The sequence below is a fragment of the Centruroides sculpturatus genome, unplaced genomic scaffold, assembly GCF_000671375.1.
Source record: "Centruroides sculpturatus isolate CEXI.00-Female unplaced genomic scaffold, Cexi_2.0 scaffold514, whole genome shotgun sequence".
NCBI classification, from domain to species: domain Eukaryota; kingdom Metazoa; phylum Arthropoda; class Arachnida; order Scorpiones; family Buthidae; genus Centruroides; species Centruroides sculpturatus.
The window spans coordinates 451,999-473,556 of record NW_019384787.1 but is presented as its reverse complement, the minus strand read 5'-3'; the positions used below and the strand labels follow the sequence as shown (position 1 = coordinate 473,556).

Genomic DNA, 21,558 nt, shown 5'->3' with positions numbered 1-21,558 from the left:
TCTCTTAGGTATTGCGTAGCAAAACGAACCTCGGATTTTCGAATCAGATTATGAAACTAGGCTGTATACGGATATCGAAATTTGAATTCGGAAATATTGATCCGTTATGGCTACAGGGTGACCTAAAAGTCAGTTAACCATGATAAAGACTAATGCTAACTTGCCGCCTTACGCATACTTTATTACAGTACTTATGGACTTTATAGAAATTATTCCAAACACCCTTCGCGTTAAAAAATTATAACGGGTTTAACAAATTCAATTTACGATTTAGTACAAGTACAGACTCAACTACAGGGTGGGGAAGCCAGAGTTGTAGCCCAAAGCTCGATCCGAATCTATACAATTAAACTTTAATAATGACTTAGAAAATCGATCGGTGTAATTTCACGCACTGAAAGGGAGGTAAGAGATAAACCGAGGGAATTACGACAGAAAGCGTAGCCAGGCCGTGAGGTCCCGGACTTGATGTCCACCAACCCTTTCCACCGCCCTCACACCTGGAACATAAAACTCACTTTTGGGTCACTGTGCAAAAACGCACCAATCGAAAGACACTTTCCAATTAATATATTTAAACTTGTTATTGTTCTTATGCGACTACATTATATTCCATTAGAATAGAGAAAATTTTCACTAATATAAATTGGTAACATACCGAAGATAATATATAACCTCTATAATTTCGAATTAATTTTAGGCTGCAAAAACAAATTTAAACGGGAGTAAGCTGAAAAGTTTATAACTTTTAAGCTAGGTAGCGAGATAGTTTACGAAACGATATACGAGTTTGCGCTATCGTAATGGAAAACAAAAAAATCATGCCAGTTCAGACAGCTTAATTTTGCATCCAACATTAACCGGATGGCCGGGTGATCAAGGTGGCAGCCTACCGCTCTTGAGGACCCGGGATCGAATAATCCCCAGGAATTTTTCGGGGTTAGCCCGTTTGGATATGTCTGGTCCCGTCCCTCATCATCCGGCCGCCTCATTGTGGGCCTGGCATCCATAATGGGCTGGCAAAAAAGAGACTCTCTGTGCCCACAGGGCGGAAAGAGTTTTAAAAAACCGAAAAACCGACATTAACGGGCATCCAACGGGCGTCGCTCCGTAGGCCATCTTCGGGATTATTTAATTCTCAGAATAAAAGATTTCAAGCAAATTTTTAAAAATTTTCGGGGTCCAAAGTACAAAACTAATTTGAAAAACCGTATACACAAACCTACGTATTAGACTTAGCAACACGGCCTTGGCAGGCTTTGTCTATCAAAAAGTTGGGAAAATTTAATTTTATTCGTATATGGCAACGCGACAAGTAGGCGATCTGCCGCAGATCGCCTACTTGTCACCTCCCATGAAACACCTCCCAGGAGGCACTCCCTTCGGCAGATCATCTGCCGAAAGGGGTGCCTCCTGGGAGGTGTTTCATGGCAAACTGGCCCCTATTTAGGTGTTACTAACGTGAAGAAAACCCGAAAAACTCCGCTACTACCAGTGTTCGGTGGTTTTTTTCCACTCGGTCGCTGATGGGCAATTGGCGAAATCTTACGTAATGGGGCTAAAGATATAAAGATGGCTCTTTGCGTCCACGCGATGTCGAACGAGAATTTAACCAAAAAAATTATGGGAGAATGCTTAAATGCCAGAGATGAGGACACATTTTCTTCCGCATGGAAATTCCTCTTAATTCGTAATTTGTAAACGTGTATTTATTGTATATCGCATTTAATATATTTTGTCGTACTTATCGTTTTATATAAACCACTTTTCAAATTAATTTTGTACATTCGACTAGGAACATTTTTTAAAATTTTGTATCGTATTGAGTAATCGCGAAGATTGTCTTTGGAACACATCCAGCACGTTGGATGAAAAAATTGATCCTGCCCTTACGTTGACATCATTTTCTTCCATAAAATAATATATCCTTTCGTATTAAATATTTAAAAAATCCAGCAACGACTTTGGTGATTTTCCCGGTTGTTATGAGTTTTTATTTTATTAAGCAAAATAAATAAAATTGTATGTGGCGCCATCTGTTATGAGATTTTATTATAAAAAACTTTTTACATTTCTTTTTCTATCTCCCACTCCTCGACTTTTCACTATCAAAATTTAATAGCATGAATTCCCCTTATACACATGCTGTCGTGCCAAATTTCGTTTCTTAACCTTGACCCATTCTGATATATTAAACGAAATAGACATCACGTTATAGATAAACACACATCCACACTGACGTTTTTCGGTTCAGGAGGTCTCAAAACGTGGAGATTTGCAAAAAACTCGAAGGGTCAAATTTGACACGATTCCAATATACATAATTATGTATACATAACAGCCGGAGAAACTAAAATTAATGCATTTTATTTTCTTTAAAATTCTGGCAACGTTGCTGAACTTTCTCGGCATTCTTTATTTTCATTTCCGATAATTGCTACCATTACCTTTAAGTCTTCAGATTTATAGTAAATTGTTAATACGAAAGATTATTCGTAAAACGGGGTCATTTAACTATTTTTATTATTTTTACTCTTCCATCCCGTGTGCACCAAGAGAGCCTCATTTAGCAAGCCCGTTAAGGATTCGGCCAGGCCCACAATGGGGCGCAGGGTGGTGAGGAACGGGAGCCGACATATCTGGTCGGACCACCCCCGAAAAATTTTTTGGGGATTTTTCGACCCGTCCGGATCTGATCCCGGGTCCCCCAGAGCAGTAGATTGCCACCTTAGCCCTAAGCTCGGTCATCCGGCCGTCGAATTTAACTATTTTAAAAATATTACCCTTACCAATCTCTTCAACATATAAAGATCTTTCGGTCTAATTTCGACGAAAATTATGGTTAATAATACACAATATATATACATATAATTCTTAGAAATTACATGTAAAATTCCGGATTTACTGATTGGCTCGGGTAAAAAAGTATTCATATGTATTTGTTGTTTTGTAATACAGTATTCAATCTCAAAAACACGTAATTTTTATAATGATATACGTACACTTTAATACCATGTAGCAAGGTAAGGCAAACCTTTTTGAGCCCGTGGGCCACATAGTAAGTATACGTAACTTTAAAGATGTTTATGCGTGCCAAAGTTTTTGCCTTTGAATAACGACATTTAAAGCATTTAAACGAATATACTTTACTTACAATAAATGCAAAAAATCTTATTGAAAAAAAAGGATTATCGGATGATACACCGAAAGGATGATTGAAACTAAAAACACAAATGATAAATCGAAATCGTATGATACGTTACGTACCAGATGATTTTTCCTTACGTACCATTTGGGTACGTATGCCAGAGGTTCGTTACTCTTGCCAAGCAGTCTATAATGTTAAAAATTTTTTTAAATTTTGTTTATTACAATATATTTTTAGTTTTTTTTTTACTTGTACGGCTGTAGTTTTTGCCTCCGGGTTAACAAAGCTAATGCCACTGGCGAACAAATACTCCTATGCCTCGAGCTCTGGTTATCTATATATATATAAGCCATTGACGCCACTGTTTGTATATCTGTCACGGTATGCCTAGAACGCGCACTAGGGGGTGTCCCTGGCGATGATTTTTAGCTATTATTTAAATTAATAGTATAATTTAATAGGATTGAAGAGACATTTACCTATTTAACACATAATACAGCTTCCATTAGAAAATTCATCAATAATAATTTATTTATAACAGTACTGTATATATTATTATTTTTATTTGTAATAGGAATTTATTATTTATACCACGGAATGACACCGCTGCTGCTAGAACGCCCACTAGGGGGCGTCCCGGGCTATCTCATATATCAAGGTCAGGACACGCGTGACCTACTTCTTAAGCCGCCATTTTGGGGCCTTTTGAGTCGCATGTTTTAAGCAAACTTGCAGGAATAGTCAGTTTTATACGACATTAATTAAACTAAAATTGTATAAATCCAGTGATTTCCAGTCAAAAATATAAAAATAATTTAGGATGATTACGCGACCCCAATTTTATGTAATGTTTTCATCAAATAGTTTAAAAGAAACAATCATCCATATCATTAGCTGTCGTGATTGAAATTAATTAAATAGGTGCTAAAACTGATGCAATTAAGTATATAGGCACTTCGTAAAGTGATGCAATAACATCAAAAAAAATTTTTAAGTATACAGTAATAAAGAATATAATAATATAATATAACAAATTTATAATTTTTTTAAAGCACGATCGGTTATAAAATTAAGATGAAATTCAATAGTATTATTAATAAATGTTGTCAACGTAATGCTCATTTTATAATAAATAATAGATTTTTAATTTATAAATAGCTTTCAAAAAATTCCAAAAATAAAATTTTAAATTAAATTATTTAACATGAAACTGACAAATAATACTTGAATAGAATACAATGTATTCAAACAAAATATGAATATTTGTTGCCATAGCAAAATAATGCTAAAATTTTCTTTTTACAATTTAATAGTCAATTTTACTTTAATTAAATAAAACAAAAAATATCAATTTAATGTTTTTGTGCATAATTTTTTGTTTACATGTTCCGCATTAATAATAAAATTTAAAGTTTACTATTAAAACTACTGTAAAAATATTAAGTCTTTTGTATTATATTTGATATATTTAAATGCGAGAAAAATATTAAATCATTACACTATAAATCCATACCAGATAAATGTATCAAATGCACAATTCGGCTAAATTATTTTTACTAGTATTTTGAAAATGAATGTACGAACACAGAAGCATTTTAAAGCATCTGATTCTTATATTTTTTCTCTCCAGAAAAAATACTTTGTTATTCAAATAAAATCTGTTTTTAAATGTTCGGGATAAAAGATATGAATGATCAGTGGCAAATAATTATTGCAATGCAAATGAAAAAATTAAATATAAATAAAATCAATTAAATATTATAGAATCTCTAGATTATAAGAATTAGATATATTTAGATTTCCATCACTTCTTTTAAAATAAAAATTCTAACAATAAAATTAATGTAAATTTTATTTAAATTGAATTAAGTATAAATTACTATTAAACTAAATTTTTTGCAATGTTTTATTAATAAATATTGAGAGTATAAGTCAATATCATCATCATAATTTTATTTTTAAATACAATATGGTCATATTAAAACAGTTATATGTTTAATTATTTTATCATCAGATAGAAAAATGAAAAAAATTACATTTGTTTTAGATCTGGATTGCCAATATCATTTATAAATATTCATGTATAGTTCGTTCTTGGTATCCACTAGGTTAAACCACTAGTTTAAACCACTACAAGAGTTTATGTGTAAAGTGTTGTTACAAACTTTACACATAAACTCTTTGAACTGCATCATGAACCATCCGTTGATGTCTACGCTACATTTTGCTTTCCTCTGCTTATTTGCAGAAAATCTAAACGATCGAATGTCTGTAGATTTACTTTTACAATTTGGTGCCACACAATAACCCAGTGTTTAAAGGTTTGAGTATTTATATACGTAATAATAGTCGACTCACGCAGGAACTACGTGTGGAGTGTAGTCTATCGATAAGTCCCAAAATGGCCGCTGCCGCATAGAATCACGGGAGCGTGACCTGACCTTCTTATATAGACCTTGTCATATATAATAAACACTAGCTCATACTACAGTAGAAAAAATTTTTATAATTTGAGACATATACGAACGATAACTGTTGCGATAATAGAGAAATTCACTGGTTCCAACAAGGTTAACTATTATGACATTTAGAATTGCACAGCAAAGAAGATAACTTGTATAAACATAAACATGTTTTTGTTTAATGCTTTTTAAACAATTGTTCTTTTTGAACCCTTGGCCTCCATCGAAAGAAACCTCCACTACATTACTTTTCCTACTTCTTCGATGCTGATAAAATTTTCTTTGAACAGTGTAAATTGGTTGCTAGTATATAATGACTTCAATTTTCCGACCTTAGTGCCATGTTGATAAAATTCATCATCCTCAATATTTATGACAGAAGCTATTATTGATTTTGGATCGATCTTCGCTCGGTATACATTCGGTACTTTGATTCTTAGGTTCTGTTCAACAGAAGGTATTGTAATTTTGTTACAAGAGGCTGTTTTCATTTGCTTGCATTTCAAACGCCGTTTTTCGAAACAGCATCACTTTTTCCATCCTGTTATAAGCTGTTGGAGCCAAGTCACATTCTCGGAAGATAATGCTGGGTCACTGCTGTTAGTTTCAACTAACGTGAATTGCCGCGTGGCTGCTGCTTAGTCTGCTCCAACTGTATTTTCTTGCCGACCTCCTGTAGTTTTGTTCTCTGCTGCAATTGTACTTTCTAGCTGCGTTCCTCCATTTCCGGCGTTTAACATTTTTTCAAAATCTTCTTCAGTGTATACGTTGTTTACTAAATCATGTGGAACAACTGAGATGGAAGTACTCATTTTCATTGGAACACCAAAGATAGGTTCATATGGTAAACATTTGATCCCCTTATGATAAGCTCTATTCTTGCACGCACAAATTTCAAGTCTTCGGATCATTTTGAAGTTTAACTTATTTCTATCCAAGTTTATGACATAATTCCAATGTCCTGGTTTTGCAACTTTGACTGACCCTGAGACTGTCATGCCTCTGTTTTCCACGAACTATCTTTATATCAGCTCACATGCCACGTAAATAATGTGAAACCTGAATGCTCGAAATGTGAACATTTCATCAGGGATTTCGGACTTTTACCAAGCAATACCGGTAAATCCGAACATTTACCGGTAATTTATGAGTTACCGGACTTACACATTATTTAACATATATAGACTTATCTCAAAGAATTCCATAAAATTACCCAGATCTAGAGTTTGGAGTTGGGGAAATATCAATTTATTTCGACTATTCTATCAATGCTGTATATACATATTGGAAAAAAGAACTGAATCGATTTATTCTATTAAAAGTTATAAAAGCAACCAGAAATATGTTAATATTGGGAATGGAGGTGATCTTTTAAAAATGTTAAATAAGTTACATATTTTTTCGGTAAAGTACAAATGTCCTAACTCTTAAGCTTTTTGAGATACGGCCCCTTCCCCTCAATATCTCCCTAACCGATGATCCGATTTTTCTGAAAATTTCTAGAAACATTTTCCTCTAATACATAAACCTCCCTGAAAACTTTCATAAAATTTTGACGAAAGGAACAGGAGAGTTATTAAGCTTCAAAGTGAGTGAGTGTAAACAACCATGCCTTCCATATAATACCCATACATATAATACCCATACATAATACCCATACATACAGGAAAAAACAAACTTTTTTTTGCATTCCTCTGTGTTTCGAGCTTCCTAGTCTGAAAATGTAAAAATCTTGAGAAGTCATTTTTTGACCGACCGTCATACCTTCCCTCTGTTAAACGTAACAGAAGAGAAAGTTAAGTAATAATTACTAATTTTAGTTAAATGCTAGTTTAAAAACGATACTCGTATAGGCTTAAATCGAATATAATGCATCGATTGTAATTACAACAGTGATTTTCACCAGAGCCGCATTAAATTTTTCGTAGGCCCCGGACACATTTTAATTTTTTAAATATAATCTTTAAGTTAACGTTTATAAGTACCTTATAAGTATTTTAACGCATTTTAATTAAAACAAAATAGTTATTATTTATTTTATAATTTAGATACGAATACAACATAGAATACGTAACATCAATTTTTAAGTTAAACAATAAATTATAATATGATATAAAGAAGGTGAATCGTATTTTATCGCGCGTCGTGAGTCAAGATCGTTCGGGATAAGTTTTGTTTTGGTTTTGTTTTATACGGCTAGTATTTGGTTGATTAGAGTCACGCATCCTGTCGTCTTGTGCTTACGTATAACGTTATCAAATATGCACAGCTTGGTGTGTTTAATAGTGTGTGACCAACAAAGGCGTTGTTTTAAGAGTTAGTTATTTAAAAAGATTCTATTGATATATTAGCCTAATTAGATTAGATAAGTGATTAGTAGGCAAAGATTTTAGTATAAATATATAATAATGGTTTAAGTGTTTCTGGATAAATTTTTACTATTTTCAAAAAATTATTTCCGGATTGCAAAACAGTACAAGAATTATTGTTGCTGCAAAAGGAGCAGAATTTAGTATCCAACTTTCCTAATACTAATATTGCTCTTAGAATGTACAGTACACGTCAATCTTAGGATCGATTCTGAAGGAGAACGATATTTTTCAACATTAAATCGCATTAAAAATGATTTAAGATTTAATATGTCTCAAACAAAATTATCATATTTAGCCGTACTTGAAATATTAAAACAGTTGTCAGTTGAGGAAATTATTAAAGGTTTTGCAGGCAAAAAGTGAATAAAATATAAACTTACTTAGCAAAAATTTAATATTTTATTTTAATTCCCAAAACTTGTATTATTCTCTCGACTTTTAATTTCGTAGGTCCTTAATTGTTTGTATGCCCTAGGCGCCGTGTCTAATGGATAAGACAGCACCGCTCGTCATTGCTTCGAGCGTTTATTTCGTGGCACGAAATTACCAACGACAACACAACAACACGTCTACGCGAATCTATCTTAATCGCTTGGAGATTTTCTCGATTATCGAGCACCCTTTTATTACAATCGATGTGTTTTCCCGGTAAAGAGCACCGGTAGCTTTGTATCACGGGGGATAACTGGGGAAGTACGGGAGAGCCAGAGGGATGATCTACCGACCTAACGGTACGGCGGTCGAACTCGTTTGAGCCGTAATACAACTATACGGAGAGAGGCTACTTGAGAGTCACGCCGTAAAATGGCGGAGACCATGTCTAAAGCCCCACGACATTTGTTAGGAAAATTTTGGGAAAGAGAGACGCGTGGAGGGGAGGAGAAAAGGCCTGCTTCTCGGCCCGGACGCTCTTATCCACATCCTGCTAAGGACACGTGGGAACAGCCACTCCGATTTGGGACCGAGAAGGCCAAATTTTAAATTTTCTACGTCTCGTTATAGTTAAGAAGGGCCCCGAAAAAGGGACCTACTTAAAACACTCACAGTTTAAATTCGTGGCAGTTAGGTTACGGTCACCCGCACCAGAAACCCTACCGATGACCGAGGCTAAAGTCCTCGGACCTCTTCTCTCTCCAACATTTATACCGTTACCGAATACAAATTTTTGTCTGGAGCGATCCGTCGTTTGGCCGCGGCCGGTGACAAATCAAAAAATCGTCTTGGTCCGCTCCAAAAAATGACTCTTCCGTATTTCTACATTTTTTCGACTCCCGACCACGAAACGTCGAAAAATGCAAACAAATCGGGGAGGGGGATCTGTATGTATGGATGTTAGTGCGTGTGGGGGGAGGGACACGATTTTGTTCACTTTCTTCGAAGTTTAATAGCTCCCGTGCTTTTTGTCGAAATTTTCTGAAATTTTGCAGGGAGATTTGTGTATTAGAGATGCTATTAAATTTTGGTGGTTAAAAGTCAACGGGTGTCCTGCGTCGTATTCGAGTGGAGTCGGACTTAATGACGATTTTAATGGTTATTAGCATTTACGATATTTTATAAAATCTGTCCCTACCTTCGAAATTAAGTTTTTGCCATTTTATAATAAATAAAAATATAAAAACTTCTCTTTAATAAAATATCGTAACATATGGCGCTACCAAATGTCGCCGGGACCGGTTGCTGGATTTTTAGATTTAGGTTTGGTGGCCGCGGAGTGACGTTTGTACTGCAAACGGGAAAAATTATCTAGGAAGAAGCGGATTCGGTAAAACGGCCCGGCGGAGGCAGCGATTTACCGGATCTACGGGTGTTTGCGGGGGGTTACGGTGCTGGCCACGTTTAGACTTAAGATGTGTTGCAGGTACGACGACGTGGCGGTGGGAGCTCCTCTCTACTCGGATATGACGTCGAAAGTCGGCGACTACGAAAACGGCCGGGTCTACGTCTACCTGGGCCAACGGGTACGTAATTCCTTTCTACACCGGGTCAATTATTACGTAATTGGTATGAACGGCGCCGTTCTTGTAGTACGCGTGGGAGAAGTACCAGGTGGTGGATGGCGAATATTCCAGAGGACGATTCGGTCTGGCCCTGGCTTCCGCCGGCGACTTGAATATGGATTCCTATCAAGGTAAGAAATCCTCGGCGACTTTCGCTATCCCTTTATTTGTTAAATAGCCCTGCCGAATACTTTTGCAGACCTGGCGGTGGGTGCCCCATACGGCGGCCCGGACGGCGCCGGCGTGGTTTACGTCTATCACGGAAGTAAAGAAGGAATAGTAAAGGAACCGTCACAGGTAAACACAGACAGGCCCTCTGTCTGTGTTTGGGAAATTTTCAAAACTTAGTCGTACTTTTTTATTTCTCAGATCATTGCCGCCCAGCGCTTCCCCTTCCCGCTTTCTACCTTGGGATTTTCTTTGTCCGGTGGAATGGATTTAGACAATAACGGTTATCCCGGTAAGTGGCTATTGTGGATCTCCCGGATAAATTACCCGGAAGAGTATAAAATGACAATTTCTCCTTGCAGATCTGTTAATAGGAGCCTACGAATCCGACTCAGTTTTGTATTTAAGGTAAGGGGAAGAGATTTGATCTAAAGCAAATCTCTTCCCCTTCTAGTATTTAAATATTGTGTCTGCTAGATCTCGTCCCATTGTCTCGGTGGACGCCAGTCTAAAAATCGATCCGGAAAATATTAATTTAGAAGAAAAACGATGTAGCCTGAAGGACAGGAGTTTGGTGTCTTGGTGAGGGATTTTCCTTCCTAATTAAAAAACAATTTGACGACCGGTGTGACTCAATAAATATTCAAATGACGTTTAAATTTCTAGTATGGTGGTCTCTTTCTGTCTAGAATTCACGGGGATAAACGTAAATCCTAATTTGGGTAGGGAATTTTGTGCGTTTATATACGTCTAGGCTTTACGTAAATCGTTAATTTTGACGGATCGTACGTATTTTACCCGGTACAGGTTTCCTATACGAGATGCAACTGGATGCTTATAAGGAGGTTCCCCGCGTTTACTTTCTGGATAACGAAAATTACAGCCAACAGAATGTTTCCGTCAGATTAAGGAAGAATTCTCTATACTGTAAGAGCATATACGCCTACGTCGAGGTAAGTATAACGTGAAAATTGACCTATTTTTCTAGAAAAAAAAGAGGTGAAAAATAATAAAAGTGATTATATTTTCCAGACGGATATTAGAGATAAATTAATACCCATTACGGTTCGAGTTAAATACGGCTTACTACAACAACCGCCCTATAGAGAAGAGATAGCGCCCGTTTTAAACCTGGCCATTCCCTCTGTCTTGACCAAACAGGTAGATTCTGTTTTCTTTATCGCGATACACAGTACTTTGTACAGAAAACGTAATCGAACTCCAGTGAATGCTTGACCTATCTACTTTGAGCGCTTGTAACTTTTTCGTTGAGTAAACATAATTTAATGATGGAAAAAAGTTTGCAATCGACAAGAAAGACATTGTCTAAAGAATCTCCTTTTTTATAATTATTTGTTGTTAAAATATATCGAGAGTATCAAATTTTCAAGGGAGAATTTTACATGATAATCGATGGTTAAATTTTATAGACGTCGATAAGGAAGAACTGCGGAAAAGATAACGTCTGCATACCAGACTTACAGATTTCCGTGTCAGCGTGAGTATGTTTTTATTAACGATTAAATACGTTGACGAGAAAATTTATTTAATAAATTACTGAAATAATCTAGAAACACGGATGTATACATGATCGGAAGTAGGAAAAGAATTGATTTAGATGTTACGATTGTAAATACCGGTGAAGATGCCTTCGAAACTACAATGTATCTGCTCATGCCTTTAGACATAAATTATATAAATATCAATAAAAATAGAAATGTAAGTCAACTTTATTTCAAATATTTTAGTTTTTATTCGAAATTTATCACATTTTATTTTGACTTTTCTCCAAAAATTTCAGGCCAATTATGTCAGCTGTACAGATGCTCAAACGGATCTAACGACAACTAATGACATACTATGCGATATCGGTAACCCTCTACCTGCTAATAATACAGTAAATATCAATACTATTTATTATTACAATCATTATAATATAATATTATATATATATATATATTTCCTATCCTTAAAACCAGGTTCACTTTACAGTTTTACTCAAGCCATCGCGCATCATCACCAGCTTATCAGATTTTGTTTTCTTGTTTATTGTCAACAGGTAATATATCGAATTACGTTACTTCCAAACTTAACTTTCTGGATAATTAACATTATATTTTACAGTACAAACGAAGAATTAGAGGAAACAATAATGGACAATCGAGAAGAATTAAAGATTCCACTTCAAGTTAAAGTAGAAGTTACTTTGAACGGGTAAGTGTATCTTTTGGAATAAATTGTAAACGGCAAGACATTAATTAATAATTTAACGAATTTCTTGTAGCATTTCGGACCCTAAAGTGATCCAATATAATAGTTCGGAGATAACACCAGTCGATAAAATTACCGAAAGCGATGCAGGACCCGAAGTCACGCATATATATGCCGTAAGTAACTGCTGTAGTTACTTGTTTAAAACATTTCGAGTCTAATTCTTTTCGACCACAGTTTGGAAATCGCGGCCCGAGCACTATACAAGAAGCGGAAGTAAACATATTATGGCCAACTTATACACTGTACGGAAAACACTTGCTGTATCTGATGGAACAGCCCCAAGTGAAAGGAAACGGAAAATGTCAACAAGTGCCAGACATTAATCCACTTTCTCTACAAGTGAATTTTATTTTTGACGTCATTTTTCTTTCTCGTATAATAACAGTAATTGCGTTAAACGTATTTTCCAATAGAGTGAAAGTAAAAAAGCAAAAGATGTAAAATCCGGTAACGAATCCAGCATCAAACAAGAGTTAATACAATGGAAACAGAAGAGAGAAACAGCCGATCAACGGGGGGAGGATCCTTACATTAAAGAATTGGTAAGCAATGTAATGGATAAGTCGAAAATTTATTGGAAATGGACGAATATCACGAATTCGAATATTAACCGGATTTCGAATACTCAAATACCTCCGAATACTTAGCGAACTTAATTATTTTATATAACTCATTTAATTAATAATTTATTTAATACTAGCGATGTATGCCCGGCGTTACTCGGCTTTTTGGGATGTGGAATTGAGAGAGGGTGATAAAAACAACGGTACTAGTAATTAAAAGGTGCAGTTATTGACCCGAGTATTTATAATAATGAGACTGCAAAAAACAAAAAAAAAAAAATGCTCGGGTCTGAGGGAGCGTCCCATTGCATAACTTTGTGATCCAAATTTCTCAAAAGCATTACTGCTGCTCCAAACTATAGCTGTAGGTAATGAGGGGGTAATCCAGTTGCTTCCAAAGTTTAAAAACGCCACAGAGTACATTACTGCCTGTTCTATTTCGAAAACGGAATCAATCTACGTTATGCGAGTTCCTGTAATTTATGCTTGGATATACAAAGAAATTGAATTTGTATACGGCAACGCATTTTTTAGATGCCAAATATTGCTTTTTTTCCTATATATATTTGTGGTTTATGTAATGTGTTATCAAATTAGTATTATCTTGGGTGAATTTACCATCACCGAAACGCAAAAGTTGTTTAGCAAAATTCTCTACAGATTTGTCCCCTAATAAATGGACTCTCGTATTTGTTGAATGAAACAACTTTTTAACGTGATTCGACAGTGACGATGTCTTTAGGGCAGGCATTACGCTAGTCGGCAGGAAAATCAACAATCTATTATCAGCAATCCAAAAACCGAAAATCTGTTATCATCATTCAAACAATCAATTGTTGTTGGTGATCAACAAACCAACAACAATTAACATTTATTTATTATTTTTGCCAACAGATAGCGCTAAGTATAAAGGAATCTGTATGCTATTTGTATACCCTCAATATTTGGGGTAATATGTGAGGTTTGCCGATTGGGGAGAAAGTGTCGCGACAGTCGAGTGGTCAGCACTGTCGTGTGGGACTGAAAAACTTACTGAGACAGGTTCTCCATCGTATACCGTTTAATAAATATAAAAATTTTTCTTACAACAAGTTCTTAAAACGGCGTAACACCTATCCAAAGTCGAGCAACAAGTTCGTAACACTAAAAGTTTAACTGTTCTGACGATAGTTTTTCTTCCGGCGATGGAGGCGTGAAGACGTCGACTCCGGGCTGCACAATACTATTTGAACCGAGGTCTTCTATCTACAAGGTGGACTTTAGCGATCTTGATGGCACGGGAGGGTGAAGACAAGTTCTCCGAATATCTGACAAGTTCTCGTGGGAGAATGTCTAGATGACAAGAATCCTGGAGAGGANTATTATTATTTTTATTTGTAATAGGAATTTATTATTTATACCACGGAATGACACCGCTGCTGCTAGAACGCCCACTAGGGGGCGTCCCGGGCTATCTCATATATCAAGGTCTATATAAGAAGGTCAGGACACGCGTGACCTACTTCTTAAGCCGCCATTTTGGGGCCTTTTGAGTCGCATGTTTTAAGCAAACTTGCACGAATAGTCAGTTTTATACGACATTAATTAAACTAAAATTGTATAAATCCAGTGATTTCCAGTCAAAAATATAATAATAATTTAGGATGATTACGCGACCCCAATTTTATGTAATGTTTTCATCAAATAGTTTAAAAGAAACAATCATCCATATCATTAGCTGTCGTGATTGAAATTAATTAAATAGGTGCTAAAACTGATGCAATTAAGTATATAGGCACTTCGTAAAGTGATGCAATAACATCAAAAAAAATTTTTAAGTATACAGTAATAAAGAATATAATAATATAATATAACAAATTTATAATTTTTTTAAAGCACGATCGGTTATAAAATTAAGATGAAATTCAATAGTATTATTAATAAATGTTGTCAACGTAATGCTCATTTTATAATAAATAATAGATTTTTAATTTATAAATAGCTTTCAAAAAATTCCAAAAATAAAATTTTAAATTAAATTATTTAACATGAAACTGACAAATAATACTTGAATAGAATACAATGTATTCAAACAAAATATGAATATTTGTTGCCATAGCAAAATAATGCTAAAATTTTCTTTTTACAATTTAATAGTCAATTTTACTTTAATTAAATAAAACAAAAAATATCAATTTAATGTTTTTGTGCATAATTTTTTGTTTACATGTTCCGCATTAATAATAAAATTTAAAGTTTACTATTAAAACTACTGTAAAAATATTAAGTCTTTTGTATTATATTTGATATATTTAAATGCGAGAAAAATATTAAATCATTACACTATAAATCCATACCAGATAAATGTATCAAATGCACAATTCGGCTAAATTATTTTTACTAGTATTTTGAAAATGAATGTACGAACACAGAAGCATTTTAAAGCATCTGATTCTTATATTTTTTCTCTCCAGAAAAAATACTTTGTTATTCAAATAAAATCTGTTTTTAAATGTTCGGGATAAAAGATATGAATGATCAGTGGCAAATAATTATTGCAATGCAAATGAAAAAATTAAATATAAATAAAATCAATTAAATATTATAGAATCTCTAGATTATAAGAATTAGATATATTTAGATTTCCATCACTTCTTTNGGAGAATAAAAAATTTAAAAAAAAAGAAAAACTTAAGAGAAATTGATGAGGAAAGAATAAAAAAGAATTTGAGTGGGTAAAATGAAAACAGAGAGAAATTTGATGACAGAAATAATAAACAAAATTAACAAAAATAACTAACATACAAGCTTACTAATAAACATTTTTAAATGCATTAGAATGAATAAATACATTAATTTATAATTAATTAAAGCAAGTAGTTTAGATGTGTATAAATAATATAGTGTTACGTAGAGCTTAAACTTATGTACTGTATATGTGAACAGTATATAAGTTGTACAGTATATAAATACACTAGCAACGTGTTGCCCGGAGTTTTCCGGGATGTTTTAGATGTGAAATTGAGAGAGAGTGATAAAAACAACGGTCCTAGTAATTAAAATAGTAGTATTTATAATAATGAGACTGCAAAAAACAAAAAAAAAAATGCTCGGGTCTGAGGGAGCGTCCCATTGCATAACTTTGTGATCCAAATTTCTCAAAAGCATTACTGCTGCTCCAAACTATAGCTGTAGGTAATGAGGGGGTAATCCAGTTGCTTCCAAAGTTTAAAAACGCCACAGAGTACATTACTGCCTGTTCTATTTCGAAAACGGAATCAATCTACGTTATGCGAGTTCCTGTAATTTATGCTTGGATATACAAAGAAATTGAATTTGTATACGGCAACGCATTTTTTAGATGCCAAATATTGCTTTTTTTCCTATATATATTTGTGGTTTATGTAATGTGTTATCAAATTAGTATTATCTTGGGTGAATTTACCATCACCGAAACGCAAAAGTTGTTTAGCAAAATTCTCTACAGATTTGTCCCCTAATAAATGGACTCTCGTATTTGTTGAATGAAACAACTTTTTAACGTGATTCGACAGTGACGATGTCTTTAGGGCAGGCATTACGCTAGTCGGCAGGAAAATCAACAATCTATTATCAGCAATCCAAAAACCGAAAATCTGTTATCATCATTCAAGCAATCAATTGTTGTTGGTGATCAACAAACCAACAACAATTAACATTTATTTATTATTTTTGCCAACAGATAGCGCTAAGTATAAAGGAATCTGTATGCTATTTGTATACCCTCAATATTTGGGGTAATATGTGAGGTTTGCCGATTGGGGAGAAAGTGTCGCGACAGTCGAGTGGTCAGCACTGTCGTGTGGGACTGAAAAACTTACTGAGACAGGTTCTCCATCGTATACCGTTTAATAAATATAAAAATTTTTCTTACAACAAGTTCTTAAAACGGCGTAACACCTATCCAAAGTCGAGCAACAAGTTCGTAACACTAAAAGTTTAACTGTTCTGACGATAGTTTTTCTTCCGGCGATGGAGGCGTGAAGACGTCGACTCCGGGCTGCACAATACTATTTGAACCGAGGTCTTCTATCTACAAGGTGGACTTTAGCGATCTTGATGGCACGGGAGGGTGAAGACAAGTTCTCCGAATATCTGACAAGTTCTCGTGGGAGAATGTCTAGATGACAAGAATCCTGGAGAGGAGCACTGCGAACCAAAGGCCAAGAACTACGAACCAAGAACGTCACATTCTTTTTTTGCGCGGTTTTTATAAGTTTTTTCTGGGTCCCAGATCGAACATTCCGATAGGACGATGCCGATCTGCCTCCGCTCTCTAATTGGTCCCCCTCCTCGTTACGAATTGTAACGAGACGGAGTCCAGATCGCGGGGTAAGTCAACTCCGATTGACAATTTGATTCCTATCGAAGACGTTCCATCTAAGTACTCAAATTCATCCAGTACCTTATAAGTATTTTAACGCATTTTAATTAAAACAAAATAGTTATTATTTATTTTAAACAATATACGTAGTACATACATTAATTAAATTACAAATTTACATTTTGAATTAGAATTACAGTATTTTGACTGTATAGGACACGCATACAGTATTTTGAAGGGAAACTTGGCGTGTCCCCAAGTATCACTTTGCGTACNGGTGTTAGAAAACTGTTTTATGTAGAGCAGTGATCTCCAAACTTTGTTTTCATTGCATACCTCTAAGACAAAAATAATTATAAGTTGTATCCCCTATGGCCTATAATATAATATAATATAATATAATATAGGCCTATATGTGTGTATAGTCAAAAATCAAATTATTTATTATTTATTTTAAACAATATACGTAGTACATACATTAATTAAATTACAAATTTACATTTTGAATTAGAATTACAGTATTTTGAAGGGAAACTTGGCGTACCCCCAAGTATCACTTTCCGTACCCTCTTGGGTACGCGCACCCTACTTTGGAGACCACTGATCTAGAGAACTGTTATGCACGAGGAGTAGTACATACTGTTGTGAACAATTCTTTTCGTGCATGAAAAACATCAAAATTACTGAAAGAAATAAGTCGAGTGATTCCCATTTAACTAAGATTCTTAGAATTAATACTAGTACCATAAAAGTAGATATCGACAATATTATAAAAGGAAGGCAATATCAAAATCGCATTGAATTTATTTTTATTTTGTGTGAGTATAATTTCTTTTTTTTTACTGTCAATAATGCAGCTCTAGTTTTAACTAGACAAAACGGGTTTTAACAAAGACATTCAGTATAAACTAGTTTCAACTAGACAAAACGGGTTTTAACAAAGACATTTAGTATAAACTAGTTTCAACTAGACAAAACGGGTTTTAACAAAGACATTTAGTATAAACTAGTTTCAACTAGTTAAAACGCGTTCTAACTAAAAACGGGTTTTGACTGTAACATATATATATATAAAGTCAATTCTTGTTGGTGCGTCCTTTATACAATCTCTATTCTTAAACCGATCTGGGCCAAAGTTTGTATGAGTATTACTTAGCTCCTACCGTGTTTCCCCGAAAATAAGACAGTGTCTTATATTAATTTTTGCTCTGAAAGATGCGCTAGGTCTTATTTTTTCCACGAAGAAGAATTCACATTTATTATTGAACAAAAAATTTCCTAAGTCGAACTTGGACGAGAGTGACGTATATCCGGTCGTGTCGAACTGTCGCCTTTTTATAGCGTCAACATCGGACTCGATGACCAATTAGTGCTTACTGAACCGTAGCACTATGCAAATGTCATGTGGCGTGATTCCCGACCAACCAATTAGCCATCACCAGCCGTAACGTTATGCAAATCTGTGATTCCCAAGCCATAGTTTTATGCAAATCATGCCGTTTGGTGTATTGTCTGCTAACCAATCAGTGGCTGTAGGCCTACTTTCAAAAAACCAACGGCCACTTTCAACCATCTGTCGATGACAGTTACGACTAAAAAAAACTTTGCTAGGTCTTACTTTCGGGGGAATGTGGTTTCAGAGGATGTCTTATTTTCGGGGAAACACGGTAGAATCGACGCTAAGCTATATATTACCCCAAAATACTAGGGAGTATATAAGTTCTACATCCTTTAAATGTACCGCCGCCATCTGTTGTCAAAAATAAATAAATGCTAATTGTTGCTGGTTTGCTGATCACCAAAAACAATTGATTCTTTGAATTATGATAACAGATTGTCGGTTTTTGGATTGCTGATTGTTGGTTTGCCTGCCGACTAGTTTAATGTCCGCCTAAAGGCATCGGCACTGTCGAATCACGTTAAAAAGTTGTTTCATTCAACAAATACCAGAGTCCATTTAATAGGGGACAAATCTGCAGAGAATTTTGCCAAATAACTTTTGCGTCTGGGTGATGGCAAATTCACCCAAGATCCAGATATTAATTTGATAACACATTACATAAACCACAAATGTATATAGGAAAAAGCAATATTTGGCATCTAAAAAAATGCGTTACCTATGGTACTCTGTGGAGTTTTTAAACTCCATGGAACCAGCTGGATTACCTCTTCATAACCTAGAGCTATAGGTGGAAGCATCAGTAATGTTTTTGCGAAATTTAGATCACCAAAGTTATGCAATGGGACGAGAATGATTTTTCATTTTTCTCCCGCAATCATGAGCAATTTTTTGTTTTTTGCAGTCTCATTATTATAAATACTACTATTTTAATTACTAGGACCGTTGTTTTTATCACTCTCTCTCAATTTCACATCTAAAACATCCCGGAAAACTCCGGGCAACACGTTGCTAGTGTATTTATATACTGTACAACTTATATACTGTTCACATATACAGTACATAAGTTTAAGCTCTACGTAACACTATATTATTTATACACATCTAAACTACTTGCTTTAATTAATTATAAATTAATGTATTTATTCATTCTAATGCATTTAAAAATGTTTATTAGTAAGCTTGTATGTTAGTTATTTTTGTTAATTTTGTTTATTATTTCTGTCATCAAATTTCTCTCTGTTTTCATTTTACCCACTCAAATTCTTTTTTATTCTTTCCTCATCAATTTCTCTTAAGTTTTTCTTTTTTTTTAAATTTTTTATTCTCCTCCTCCGAGTTTCTCCCTCTTCCTGTTTCGTCGTATCAGAGTTTTTTTTTCATAATTCTCTTCTCATTTTTCATCCGATTATGGATCTTTGTAATATTATTAATATTTTCATTCGATGAATACTTTACTTTAATTAACTCTGGTTTTTTCCCACCGATTCTTTTTTCGTTCGCTTATTAACATCTGTTTTAGAAATTGTCTTTTGCACACATAAAATATTCTTCTATATATTATACACGGAATAAATGGGAAAAAACCTTTCGTAAATTCTGCAGCATTGTCCTAAAGTAATACATATAAGATAAAGAATTAAAATACTTTGTAACAACTTTGCTATCCGGGCAACTCCTTACCTCTCTGTACTTTTTATGTCCGTTCTTACCCCACGACTCGCTAACTAGACAACCCCTACCATTTCATTAAAGTTTCTTAAATTAAAATTCTGTCTAACATTCAACTTATTAATTAAAAAATTGTGGAACAGATCTGTGAGCCGACACTCTGCACACGTTTTCGATGCACGATCTACGAACTGGCCGAAAACGAACACGTCATCTTCGTTATTCGTTCGAGACTGTGGAAAGATACCATCGATCAGGTAACAAAACAATTATCTAACAATTAAAATCTAATAAAACTTCTTTAATTTTAAATAAATCTGTTTGCAAAGCCGCGAAAATGGAATTTTCGAAAAGTAAGTCGAGTGTCGTAGTCGTAGGGAATTAATCCAATCGAGAATAAATACCATTATTTTCGAACTACTTATTAATTAATAATAATTAAATATTACAGCTAGGTTTTAGCGATGTGCAAATTTCGTCCAAATTAGTGACCAGAATAACGTCCTTACCGTACGACGTGGAGACGTCTTCGTATCCTTATAAAGTGTATTCCGTAAGTACACTTCTCCTTCGAAACAATTAAATTTAATGCCTGGTTTAACATTAATTTACACTTTAATTATCCAGATATATACCAGATTAAATTCCGAAGAGAGCGACGTATCGTTAAGGCCTGTACCCCTATGGATTTTCATCTTAGCCGTGACATCCGGTTTATTACTACTGGGTTTATTAGCTCTACTACTGTGGAAGGTAAAACACCTGCCAATTAACAATTAAAATTAAATTTTGACGTTAATTTTCCATTTTAAAAGCCAGATTTACTAAAGTCTTGTCGCGTGTTTCTGTAGTTCGGATTCTTTCGACGAAGAAGACCTCGAAACGAATTATTAGACGAAGAGCCCTTGAGGAGGTACGAAAAGAACGGTTACGTGTGGTCGGCCGAAGACGTTATGTTGTAAAATACGAAGGATGTGTCAGAACGGGTGAAAGTTCTCCGCCGTCGATTTAAACATTCCCGGTAATTTAAATCGAATCTATTTTTGAGATTATGTGATAAATGCTCCATCGGAACACTTTACCGCAGAAGAGAATCCGTACCGTCCCACGAAGTTAACTTATCCCGACGAAAATAATCAATAAATAATTTTTTGTTTTTTAC

The 21,558-nt window shown here is 34.6% G+C and overlaps 1 protein-coding gene across 1 annotated transcript in view; it reads left to right on the top strand.

The window, feature by feature from the left end:
- Window positions 1–21,558, top strand: part of LOC111629265 (integrin alpha-PS2-like) — a 37,806-nt gene extending 16,248 nt beyond the window's left edge. The window contains exons 10-30 of the mRNA XM_023373148.1: window positions 9,841–9,964; window positions 10,029–10,110; window positions 10,179–10,276; window positions 10,349–10,439; window positions 10,510–10,555; window positions 10,625–10,729; window positions 10,814–10,869; window positions 10,955–11,100; window positions 11,180–11,308; window positions 11,578–11,645; window positions 11,719–11,866; window positions 11,949–12,044; window positions 12,127–12,206; window positions 12,272–12,361; window positions 12,432–12,534; window positions 12,596–12,760; window positions 12,835–12,963; window positions 20,540–20,653; window positions 20,848–20,949; window positions 21,024–21,149; window positions 21,248–21,558. Coding sequence (XP_023228916.1) covers window positions 9,841–9,964; window positions 10,029–10,110; window positions 10,179–10,276; window positions 10,349–10,439; window positions 10,510–10,555; window positions 10,625–10,729; window positions 10,814–10,869; window positions 10,955–11,100; window positions 11,180–11,308; window positions 11,578–11,645; window positions 11,719–11,866; window positions 11,949–12,044; window positions 12,127–12,206; window positions 12,272–12,361; window positions 12,432–12,534; window positions 12,596–12,760; window positions 12,835–12,963; window positions 20,540–20,653; window positions 20,848–20,949; window positions 21,024–21,149; window positions 21,248–21,358 — 2,209 coding nt within the window. The 3' untranslated portion in view covers window positions 21,359–21,558. The remainder of the gene's footprint in view (window positions 1–9,840; window positions 9,965–10,028; window positions 10,111–10,178; window positions 10,277–10,348; window positions 10,440–10,509; window positions 10,556–10,624; window positions 10,730–10,813; window positions 10,870–10,954; window positions 11,101–11,179; window positions 11,309–11,577; window positions 11,646–11,718; window positions 11,867–11,948; window positions 12,045–12,126; window positions 12,207–12,271; window positions 12,362–12,431; window positions 12,535–12,595; window positions 12,761–12,834; window positions 12,964–20,539; window positions 20,654–20,847; window positions 20,950–21,023; window positions 21,150–21,247) is intronic.